This window comes from Engystomops pustulosus, chromosome 10 (assembly GCF_040894005.1).
Source record: "Engystomops pustulosus chromosome 10, aEngPut4.maternal, whole genome shotgun sequence".
NCBI lineage: Eukaryota > Metazoa > Chordata > Amphibia > Anura > Leptodactylidae > Engystomops > Engystomops pustulosus.
In genome coordinates this window covers 5,635,818-5,648,177 of record NC_092420.1, presented here as the reverse complement: position 1 = coordinate 5,648,177, position 12,360 = coordinate 5,635,818, and the positions used below count along the sequence as shown (strand labels likewise).

Sequence of the window (12,360 nt, the reverse complement as noted above, 5' to 3'; positions counted from 1 at the left end):
GTTACCCCTTGTGTTTCTGCCTCCCATAGACAGCAGTGCAGCCTGTAGTTACCCCTCGTGTTTGCCTCCCATAGACAGAAGGGCAGTCTGTAGTTACCCCTCGTGTTTCTGCCTCCCATAGACAGCAGTGCAGCCTGTAGTTACCCCTTGTGTTTCTGCCTCTCATAGACAGCAGTGCAGCCTGTAGTTACCCCTAGTGTTTGCCTCCCATAGACAGCAGTGCAGCCTGTAGTTACCCCTCGTGTTTGCCTCTCATAGACAGCAGTGCAGCCTGTAGTTACCCCTCGTGTTTGCCTCCCATAGACAGCAGTGCAGCCTGTAGTTACCCCTAGTGTTTCTGCCTCCCATAGACAGACGTGCAGCCTGTAGTTACCCCTCGTGTTTGCCTCCCATAGACAGCAGTGCAGCCTGTAGTTACCCCTAGTGTTTGCCTCCCATAGACAGCAGTGCAGCCTGTAGTTACCCCTCGTGTTTGTACCTCCCATAGACAGCAGTGCAGCCTGTAGTTACCCCTAGTGCTTGCCTCCCATAGACAGCAGTGCAGCCTGTAGTTACCCCTCGTGTTTGCCTCCCATAGACAGCAGTGCAGCCTGTAGTTACCCCTCGTGTTTGCCTCCCATAGACATCAGTGCAGCCTGTAGTTACCCCTCGTGTTTGCCTCCCATAGACAGCAGTGCAGCCTGTAGTTACCCCTAGTGTTTGCCTCCCATAGACAGCAGTGCAGCCTGTAGTTACCCCTAGTGTTTGCCTCTCATAGACAGCAGTGCAGCCTGTAGTTACCCCTAGTGTTTGCCTCTCATAGACAGCAGTGCAGCCTGTAGTTACCCCTCGTGTTTGCCTCTCATAGACAGCAGTGGAGTCTGTAGTTACCCCACGTGTTTGCCTCTCATAGACAGCAGTGCAGCCTGTAGTTACCCCTCGTGTTTGCCTCTCATAGACAGCAGTGCAGCCTGTAGTTACCCCTAGTGTTTGCCTCCCATAGACAGCAGTGCAGCCTGTAGTTACCCCTAGTGTTTGCCTCCCATAGACAGCAGTGCAGTCTGTAGTTACCCCTTGTGTTTGCCTCTCATAGACAGCTGTGCAGCCTGTAGTTACCCCTAGTGTTTGCCTCTCATAGACAGCAGTGCAGCCTGTAGTTACCCCTCGTGTTTGCCTCTCATAGACAGCAGTGCAGCCTGTAGTTACCCCTCGTGTTTGCCTCCCATAGACAGCAGTGCAGCCTGTAGTTACCCCTAGTGTTTGCCTCCCATAGACAGCAGTGCAGCCTGTAGTTACCCCTAGTGTTTGCCTCTCATAGACAGCAGTGCAGCCTGTAGTTACCCCTAGTGTTTGCCTCTCGTAGACAGCAGGGGAGTCTGTAGTTACCCCTCGTGTTTCTGCCTCTCATAGACAGCAGTGCAGCCTGTAGTTACCCCTCGTGTTTGCCTCTCATAGACAGCAGTGCAGCCTGTAGTTACCCCTAGTGTTTGCCTCCCATAGACAGCAGTGCAGCCTGTAGTTACCCCTCGTGTTTCTGCCTCCCATAGACATCAGTACAGCCAGTAGTTACCCCTAGTGTTTGCCTCTCATAGGCAGCAGTGCAGCCTGTAGTTACCCCTCGTGTTTGCCTCTCATAGACAGCAGTGGAGTCTGTAGTTACCCCTAGTGTTTCTGCCTCCCATAGACAGCAGTGCAGCCTGTAGTTACCCCTCGTGTTTGCCTCCCATAGACAGAAGTGCAGTCTGTAGTTACCCCTCGTGTTTGCCTCCCATAGACAGAAGTGCAGTCTGTAGTTACCACTAGTGTTTGCCTCCCATAGACAGCAGTGCAGCCTGTAGTTACCCCTTGTGTTTCTGCCTCCCATAGACAGCAGTGCAGCCTGTAGTTACCCCTTGTGTTTCTGCCTCCCATAGACAGCAGTGCAGCCTGTAGTTACACCTCGTGTCTCTGCCTCCCATAGACAGCAGTGCAGCCTGTAGTTACCCCTTGTGTTTCTGCCTCCCATAGACAGCAGTGCAGCCTGTAGTTACCCCTTGTGTTTCTGCCTCCCATAGACAGCAGTGCAGCCTGTAGTTACCCCTTGTGTTTCTGCCTCCCATAGACATCAGTGCAGCCTGTAGTTACCCCTAGTGTTTGCCTCCCATAGACAGCAGTGCAGCCTGTAGTTACCCCTAGTGTTTGCCTCTCATAGACAGCAGTGCAGCCTGTAGTTACCCCTCGTGTTTCTGCCTCCCATAGACAGCAGTGCAGCCTGTAGTTACCCCTTGTGTTTCTGCCTCCCATAGACAGCAGGGCAGCCTGTAGTTACCCCTCGTGTTTGCCTCCCATAGACAGCAGTGCAGCCTGTAGTTACCCCTCGTGTTTGCCTCCCATAGACAGAAGTGCAATCTGTAGTTACCCCTTGTGTTTGCCTCTCATAGACAGCAGTGCAGCCTGTAGTTACCCCTCGTGTTTGCCTCTCATAGACAGAAGTGCAGCCTGTAGTTACCCCTCGTGTTTGCCTCCCATAGACAGCAGTGCAGCCTGTAGTTACCCCTCGTGTTTGCCTCTCATAGACAGCAGTGCAGCCTGTAGTTACCCCTAGTGTTTGCCTCCCATAGACAGACGTGCAGCCTGTAGTTACCCCTAGTGTTTGCCTCCCATAGACAGCAGTGCAGCCTGTAGTTACCCCTAGTGTTTGCCTCTCATAGACAGCAGTGCAGCCTGTAGTTACCCCTAGTGTTTGCCTCTCATAGACAGCAGTGCAGCCTGTAGTTACCCCTAGTGTTTGCCTCCCATAGACAGCAGTGCAGCCTGTAGTTACCCCTCGTGTTTCTGCCTCCCATAGACAGCAGTGCAGCCTGTAGTTACCCCTTGTGTTTGCCTCTCATAGACAGCAGTGCAGCCTGTAGTTATTCCTCGTGTTTGCCTCTCATAGACAGCAGTGCAGCCTGTAGTTACCCCTAGTGTTTGCCTCCCATAGACAGACGTGCTGCCTGTAGTTACCCCTAGTGTTTGCCTCCCATAGACAGAAGTGCAGCCTGTAGTTACCCCTCGTGTTTGCCTCCCATAGACAGCAGTGCAGCCTGTAGTTACCCCTAGTGTTTGCCTCTCATAGACAGCAGGGCAGCCTGTAGTTACCCCTTGTGTTTCTGCCTCCCATAGACAGCAGTGCAGCCTGTAGTTACCCCTCGTGTTTGCCTCCCATAGACAGAAGGGCAGTCTGTAGTTACCCCTCGTGTTTCTGCCTCCCATAGACAGCAGTGCAGCCTGTAGTTACCCCTTGTGTTTCTGCCTCTCATAGACAGCAGTGCAGCCTGTAGTTACCCCTAGTGTTTGCCTCCCATAGACAGCAGTGCAGCCTGTAGTTACCCCTCGTGTTTGCCTCTCATAGACAGCAGTGCAGCCTGTAGTTACCCCTCGTGTTTGCCTCCCATAGACAGCAGTGCAGCCTGTAGTTACCCCTAGTGTTTCTGCCTCCCATAGACAGACGTGCAGCCTGTAGTTACCCCTCGTGTTTGCCTCCCATAGACAGCAGTGCAGCCTGTAGTTACCCCTAGTGTTTGCCTCCCATAGACAGCAGTGCAGCCTGTAGTTACCCCTAGTGTTTGCCTCCCATAGACAGCAGTGCAGCCTGTAGTTACCCCTAGTGTTTCTGCCTCCCATAGACAGCAGTGCAGCCTGTAGTTACCCCTAGTGTTTGCCTCCCATAGACAGCAGTGCAGCCTGTAGTTACCCCTAGTGTTTGCCTCTCATAGACAGCAGTGCATCCTGTAGTTACCCCTAGTGTTTGCCTCTCATAGACAGAAGTGAAGTCTGTAGTTACCCCTCGTGTTTGCCTCTCATAGACAGCAGTGGAGTCTGTAGTTACCCCTCGTGTTTGCCTCCCATAGACAGAAGTGCAGCCTGTAGTTACCCCTAGTGTTTGCCTCTCATAGACAGAAGTGCAGTCTGTAGTTACCCCTAGTGTTTGCCTCTCATAGACAGAAGTGCAGCCTGTAGTTACCCCTAGTGTTTGCCTCCCATAGACAGAAGGGCAGTCTGTAGTTACCCCTTGTGTTTCTGCCTCCCATAGACAGCAGTGCAGCCTGTAGTTACCCCTTGTGTTTCTGCCTCCCATAGACAGCAGGGCAGCCTGTAGTTACCCCTAGTGTTTGCCTCCCATAGACAGCAGTGCAGCCTGTAGTTACCCCTCGTGTTTGCCTCCCATAGACAGAAGTGCAATCTGTAGTTACCCCTTGTGTTTGCCTCTCATAGACAGCAGTGCAGCCTGTAGTTACCCCTCGTGTTTGCCTCTCATAGACAGAAGTGCAGCCTGTAGTTACCCCTCGTGTTTGCCTCCCATAGACAGCAGTGCAGCCTGTAGTTACCCCTCGTGTTTGCCTCTCATAGACAGCAGTGCAGCCTGTAGTTACCCCTAGTGTTTGCCTCCCATAGACAGACGTGCAGCCTGTAGTTACCCCTAGTGTTTGCCTCCCATAGACAGCAGTGCAGCCTGTAGTTACCCCTAGTGTTTGCCTCTCATAGACAGCAGTGCAGCCTGTAGTTACCCCTAGTGTTTGCCTCCCATAGACAGCAGTGCAGCCTGTAGTTACCCCTCGTGTTTCTGCCTCCCATAGACAGCAGTGCAGCCTGTAGTTACCCCTAGTGTTTGCCTCTCATAGACAGCAGTGCAGCCTGTAGTTACCCCTCGTGTTTGCCTCCCATAGACAGCAGTGCAGTCTGTAGTTACCCCTAGTGTTTGCCTCTCATAGACAGCAGGGCAGCCTGTAGTTACCCCTTGTGTTTCTGCCTCCCATAGACAGCAGGGCAGCCTGTAGTTACCCCTTGTGTTTCTGCCTCCCATAGACAGCAGTGCAGCCTGTAGTTACCCCTCGTGTTTGCCTCCCATAGACAGCAGTGCAGCCTGTAGTTACCCCTCGTGCTTGCCTCCCATAGACAGCAGTGCAGCCTGTAGTTACCCCTTGTGTTTGCCTCTCATAGACAGCAGTGCAGCCTGTAGTTATTCCTCGTGTTTGCCTCTCATAGACAGCAGTGCAGCCTGTAGTTACCCCTAGTGTTTGCCTCCCATAGACAGACGTGCTGCCTGTAGTTACCCCTAGTGTTTGCCTCCCATAGACAGAAGTGCAGCCTGTAGTTACCCCTCGTGTTTGTCTCCCATAGACAGCAGTGCAGCCTGTAGTTACCCCTAGTGTTTGCCTCTCATAGACAGCAGGGCAGCCTGTAGTTACCCCTTGTATTTCTGCCTCCCATAGACAGCAGTGCAGCCTGTAGTTACCCCTCGTGTTTGCCTCCCATAGACAGAAGGGCAGTCTGTAGTTACCCCTCGTGTTTCTGCCTCCCATAGACAGCAGTGCAGCCTGTAGTTACCCCTTGTGTTTCTGCCTCTCATAGACAGCAGTGCAGCCTGTAGTTACCCCTAGTGTTTGCCTCCCATAGACAGCAGTGCAGCCTGTAGTTACCCCTCGTGTTTGCCTCTCATAGACAGCAGTGCAGCCTGTAGTTACCCCTCGTGTTTGCCTCCCATAGACAGCAGTGCAGCCTGTAGTTACCCCTAGTGTTTCTGCCTCCCATAGACAGCAGTGCAGCCTGTAGTTACCCCTCCTGTTTGCCTCCCATAGACAGCAGTGCAGCCTGTAGTTACCCCTAGTGTTTGCCTCCCATAGACAGCAGTGCAGCCTGTAGTTACCCCTAGTGTTTCTGCCTCCCATAGACAGCAGTGCAGCCTGTAGTTACCCCTAGTGTTTCTGCCTCCCATAGACAGCAGTGCAGCCTGTAGTTACCCCTAGTGTTTGCCTCCCATAGACAGCAGTGCAGCCTGTAGTTACCCCTAGTGTTTGCCTCTCATAGACAGCAGTGCATCCTGTAGTTACCCCTAGTGTTTGCCTCTCATAGACAGAAGTGAAGTCTGTAGTTACCCCTCGTGTTTGCCTCTCATAGACAGCAGTGGAGTCTGTAGTTACCCCTCGTGTTTGCCTCCCATAGACAGAAGTGCAGCCTGTAGTTACCCCTAGTGTTTGCCTCTCATAGACAGAAGTGCAGTCTGTAGTTACCCCTAGTGTTTGCCTCTCATAGACAGAAGTGCAGCCTGTAGTTACCCCTAGTGTTTGCCTCCCATAGACAGAAGGGCAGTCTGTAGTTACCCCTCGTGTTTCTGCCTCCCATAGACAGAAGTGCAGCCTGTAGTTACCCCTAGTGTTTCTGCCTCCCATAGACAGCAGTGCAGCCTGTAGTTACCCCTAGTGTTTGCCTCCCATAGACAGCAGTGCAGCCTGTAGTTACCCCTAGTGTTTGCCTCTCATAGACAGCAGTGCAGCCTGTAGTTACCCCTAGTGTTTGCCTCTCATAGACAGCAGTGCAGCCTGTAGTTACCCCTAGTGTTTGCCTCCCATAGACAGCAGTGCAGCCTGTAGTTACCCCTCGTGTTTCTGCCTCCCATAGACAGCAGTGCAGCCTGTAGTTACCCCTAGTGTTTGCCTCTCATAGACAGCAGTGCAGCCTGTAGTTACCCCTAGTGTTTGCCTCTCATAGACAGCAGTGCAGCCTGTAGTTACCCCTCGTGTTTGCCTCCCATAGACAGCAGTGGAGTCTGTAGTTACCCCTCGTGTTTCTGCCTCCCATAGACAGAAGTGCAGCCTGTAGTTACCCCTAGTGTTTGCCTCTCATAGACAGCAGTGCAGCCTGTAGTTACCCCTAGTGTTTGCCTCTCATAGACAGCAGTGCAGCCTGTAGTTACCCCTAGTGTTTGCCTCTCATAGACAGCAGTGGAGTCTGTAGTTACCCCTCGTGTTTGCCTCCCATAGACAGAAGTGCAGTCTGTAGTTACCCCTTGTGTTTGCCTCTCATAGACAGAAGTGCAGCCTGTAGTTACCCCTAGTGTTTGCCTCTCATAGACAGCAGTGGAGTCTGTAGTTACCCCTAGTGTTTGCCTCCCATAGACAGCAGTGCAGCCTGTAGTTACCCCTAGTGTTTGCCTCTCATAGACAGCAGTGCAGTCTGTAGTTACCCCTAGTGTTTGCCTCCCATAGACAGAAGTGCAGCCTGTAGTTACCCCTAGTGTTTGCCTCTCATAGACAGCAGTGCAGCCTGTAGTTACCCCTAGTGTTTGCCTCTCATAGACAGCAGTGGAGTCTGTAGTTACCCCTCGTGTTTGCCTCCCATAGACAGCAGTGCAGCCTGTAGTTACCCCTCGTGTTTGCCTCTCATAGACAGCAGTGCAGCCTGTAGTTACCCATCGTGTTTCTGACTCCCATAGACAGAAGTGCAGCCTGTAGTTACCCCTCGTGTTTGCCTCCCATAGACAGCAGTGCAGCCTGTAGTTACCCCTCGTGTTTGCCTCCCATAGACAGCAGTGCAGCCTGTAGTTACCCCTCGTGTTTCTGCCTCCCATAGACAGCAGTGCAGCCTGTAGTTACCCCTCGTGTTTCTGCCTCCCATAGACAGCAGTGCAGCCTGTAGTTACCCCTCGTGTTTGCCTCCCATAGACAGCAGTGCAGCCTGTAGTTACCCCTCGTGTTTCTGCCTCCCATAGACAGCAGTGCAGCCTGTAGTTACCCCTCGTGTTTCTGCCTCCCATAGACAGCAGTGCAGCCTGTAGTTACCCCTCGTGTTTGCCTCCCATAGACAGCAGTGCAGCCTGTAGTTACCCCTCGTGTTTCTGCCTCCCATAGACAGCAGTGCAGCCTGTAGTTACCCCTCGTGTTTCTGCCTCCCATAGACAGCAGTGCAGCCTGTAGTTACCCCTCGTGTTTCTGCCTCCCATAGACAGCAGTGCAGCCTGTAGTTACCCCTAGTGTTTGCCTCCCATAGACAGCAGTGCAGCCTGTAGTTACCCCTCGTGTTTGCCTCTCATAGACAGAAGGGCAGCCTTTAGTTAGTTCTGTGTTTTCATATAATAAGACATTTGTAATTTGGTAATAGATTTTTTCATTTACTTGAACATTCCAAGAATTATTTACTATCAATCATTTATCTACCCCTCCCCGTGTGGTCACATGACTGCGCAGCAGCATTTTCTGGGATAGTTTTTGGCATAGGCTTTATTCTCATTCCCATACACATAATAATCATATTCCGTGCTCTTCCAGATGTAATTCACTTTGGTGAGCGGCAGCCATTCAATGCTGTGTCTCTGTGGGAGGAGATGACATCACGTCAGACAATAGTAATGAAGACATCACACACCTGTCTCTGTATTATACTGTAATATCCTGTAATGATGACATCACACACCTGTCTGTGTATTATACTGTAATATCCTGTAATGATGACATCACACACCTGTCTCTGTATTATACTGTAATACCCTGTAATGATGACATCACACACCTGTCTCTGTATTATACTGTAATATCCTGTAATGATGACATCACACACCTGTCTCTGTATTATACTGTAATATCCTGTAATGATGACATCACACTCCTGTCTCTGTATTATACTGTAATATCCTGTAATGATGACATCACACACCTGTCTCTGTATTATACTGTAATATCCTGTAATGATGACATCACACACCTGTCTCTGTATTATACTGTAATATCCTGTAATGATGACATCACACACCTGTCTCTGTATTATACTGTAATATCATGTAATGATGACATCACACACCTGTCTGTGTATTATACTGTAATATCCTGTAATGATGACATCACACACCTGTCTGTGTATTATACTGTAATATCCTGTAATGATGACATCACACTCCTGTCTCTGTATTATACTGTAATATCCTGTAATGAAGACATCACACTCCTGTCTCTGTATTATACTGTAATATCCTGTAATGATGACATCACACACCTGTCTCTGTATTATACTGTAATATCATGTAATGATGACATCACACACCTGTCTGTGTATTATACTGTAATATCCTGTAATGATGACATCACACACCTGTCTGTGTATTATACTGTAATATCCTGTAATGATGACATCACACACCTGTCTCTGTATTATACTGTAATATCCTGTAATGATGACATCACACACCTGTCTCTGTATTATACTGTAATATCCTGTAATGATGACATCACACTCCTGTCTCTGTATTATACTGTAATATCCTGTAATGATGACATCACACACCTGTCTCTGTATTATACTGTAATATCCTGTAATGATGACATCACACTCCTGTCTCTGTATTATACTGTAATATCCTGTAATGATGACATCACACACCTGTCTCTGTATTATACTGTAATATCCTGTAATGAAGACATCACACTCCTGTCTCTGTATTATACTGTAATATCCTGTAATGATGACATCACACACCTGTCTCTGTATTATACTGTAATATCATGTAATGATGACATCACACACCTGTCTGTGTATTATACTGTAATATCCTGTAATGATGACATCACACACCTGTCTGTGTATTATACTGTAATATCCTGTAATGATGACATCACACACCTGTCTCTGTATTATACTGTAATATCCTGTAATGATGACATCACACACCTGTCTCTGTATTATACTGTAATATCCTGTAATGATGACATCACACACCTGTCTCTGTATTATACTGTAATAGCCTGTAATGATGACATCACACACCTGTCTCTGTATTATACTGTAATATCCTGTAATGATGACATCACACACCTGTCTCTGTATTATACTGTAATATCCTGTAATGATGACATCACACACCTATCTCTGTATTATACTGTAATATCCTATAATGATGACATCACACACCTATCTCTGTATTATACTGTAATACCCTGTAATGATGACATCACACACCTGTCTCTGTATTATACTGTAATACCCTGTAATGATGACATCACACACCTGTCTCTGTATTATACTGTAATATCCTGTAATGATGACATCACACACCTGTCTCTGTATTATACTGTAATATCCTGTAATGATGACATCACACTCCTGTCTCTGTATTATACTGTAATATCCTGTAATGATGACATCACACTCCTGTCTCTGTATTATACTGTAATATCCTGTAATGATGACATCACACAGCTGTCTCTGTATTATACTGTAATACCCTGTAATGATGACATCACACACCTGTCTCTGTATTATACTGTAATACCCTGTAATGATGACATCACACACCTGTCTCTGTATTATACTGTAATATCCTGTAATGATGACATCACACACCTGTCTCTGTATTATACTGTAATACCCTGTAATGATGACTTCACACACCTGTCTCTGTATTATACTGTAATATCCTGTAATGATGACATCACACACCTGTCTCTGTATTATACTGTAATATCCTGTAATGATGACATCACACACCTGTCTCTGTATTATACTGTATTATCCTGTAATGATGACATCACACACCGGTCTCTGTATTATACTGTAATATCCTGTAATGATGACATCACACACCTGTCTCTGTATTATACTGTAATATCCTGTAATGATGACATCACACACCTGTCTCTGTATTATACTGTAATATCCTGTAATGATGACATCACACACCTGTCTCTGTATTATACTGTAATATCCTGTAATGATGACATCACACACCTGTCTCTGTATTATACTGTAATACCCTGTAATGATGACATCACACACCTGTCTCTGTATTATACTGTAATACCCTGTAATGATGACATCACACACCTGTCTCTGTGTTATACTGTAATATCCTGTAATGATGACATCACACACCTGTCTCTGTGTTATACTGTAATATCCTGTAATGATGACATCACACACCTGTCTCAGTGTATTATACTGTAATACCCTGTAATGATGACATCACACACCTGTCTCTGTATTATACTGTAATATCCTGTAATGATGACATCACACACCTGTCTCTGTATTATACTGTAATACCCTATAATGATGACATCACACACCTGTCTCTGTATTATACTGTAATATCCTGTAATGATGACATCACACACCTGTCTCTGTATTATCCTGTAATATCCTGTAATGATGACATCACACAGCTGTCTCTGTATTATACTGTAATATCCTGTAATGATGACATCACACACCTGTCTCTGTATTATACTGTAATACCCTGTAATGATGACATCACACACCTGTCTCTGTATTATACTGTAATATCCTGTAATGATGACATCACACACCTGTCTCTGTATTATACTGTAATATCCTGTAATGATGACATCACACACCTGTCTCTGTATTATACTGTAATACCCTGTAATGATGACATCACACACCTGTCTCTGTATTATACTGTAATATCCTGTAATGATGACATCACACAGCTGTCTCTGTATTATACTGTAATATCCTGTAATGATGACATCACACACCTGTCTCTGTATTATACTGTAATATCCTGTAATGATGACATCACACACCTGTCTCTGTATTATACTGTAATATCCTGTAATGATGACATCACACACCTGTCTCTGTATTATCCTGTAATATCCTGTAATGATGACATCACACAGCTGTCTCTGTATTATACTGTAATATCCTGTAATGATGACATCACACACCTGTCTCTGTATTATACTGTAATACCCTGTAATGATGACATCACACACCTGTCTCTGTATTATACTGTAATATCCTGTAATGATGACATCACACACCTGTCTCTGTATTATACTGTAATATCCTGTAATGATGACATCACACACCTGTCTCTGTATTATACTGTAATACCCTGTAATGATGACATCACACACCTGTCTCTGTATTATACTGTAATATCCTGTAATGATGACATCACACACCTGTCTGTGTATTATACTGTAATATCCTGTAATGATGACATCACACACCTGTCTCTGTATTATACTGTAATATCCTGTAATGATGACATCACACACCTGTCTCTGTATTATACTGTAATATCCTGTAATGATGACATCACACACCTGTCTCTGTATTATACTGTAATATCCTGTAATGATGACATCACACTCCTGTCTCTGTATTATACTGTAATACCCTGTAATGATGACATCACACACCTGTCTGTGTATTATACTGTAATATCCTGTAATGATGACATCACACACCTGTCTCTGTATTATACTGTAATATCCTGTAATGATGACATCACACACCTGTCTGTGTATTATACTGTAATATCCTGTAATGATGACATCACACACCTGTCTCTGTATTATACTGTAATATCCTATAATGATGACATCACACACCTGTCTCTGTATTATACTGTAATATCCTATAATGATGACATCACACACCTATCTCTGTATTATACTGTAATATCCTGTAATGATGACATCACACACCTGTCTCTGTATTATACTGTAATATCCTGTAATGATGACATCACACACCTGTCTCTGTATTATACTGTAATATCCTGTAATGATGACATCACACACCTGTCTCTGTATTATACTGTAATACCCTGTAATGATGACA

General features: G+C 46.5%; 1 protein-coding gene across 2 annotated transcripts in view; it reads right to left on the bottom strand.

Annotated features, from left to right (window-relative positions):
• Positions 1-7,943: 7,943 nt before the first annotated feature.
• Positions 7,944-12,360, bottom strand: part of LOC140104261 (protein SSUH2 homolog) — a 56,402-nt gene continuing 51,985 nt past the window's right edge. For both annotated transcript variants that reach the window (XM_072127726.1, XM_072127727.1), the window contains one exon: positions 7,944-8,089. In XM_072127726.1, the coding sequence (XP_071983827.1) occupies positions 7,949-8,089 (141 nt within the window). In that variant the 3' untranslated portion in view covers positions 7,944-7,948. The remainder of the gene's footprint in view (positions 8,090-12,360) is intronic.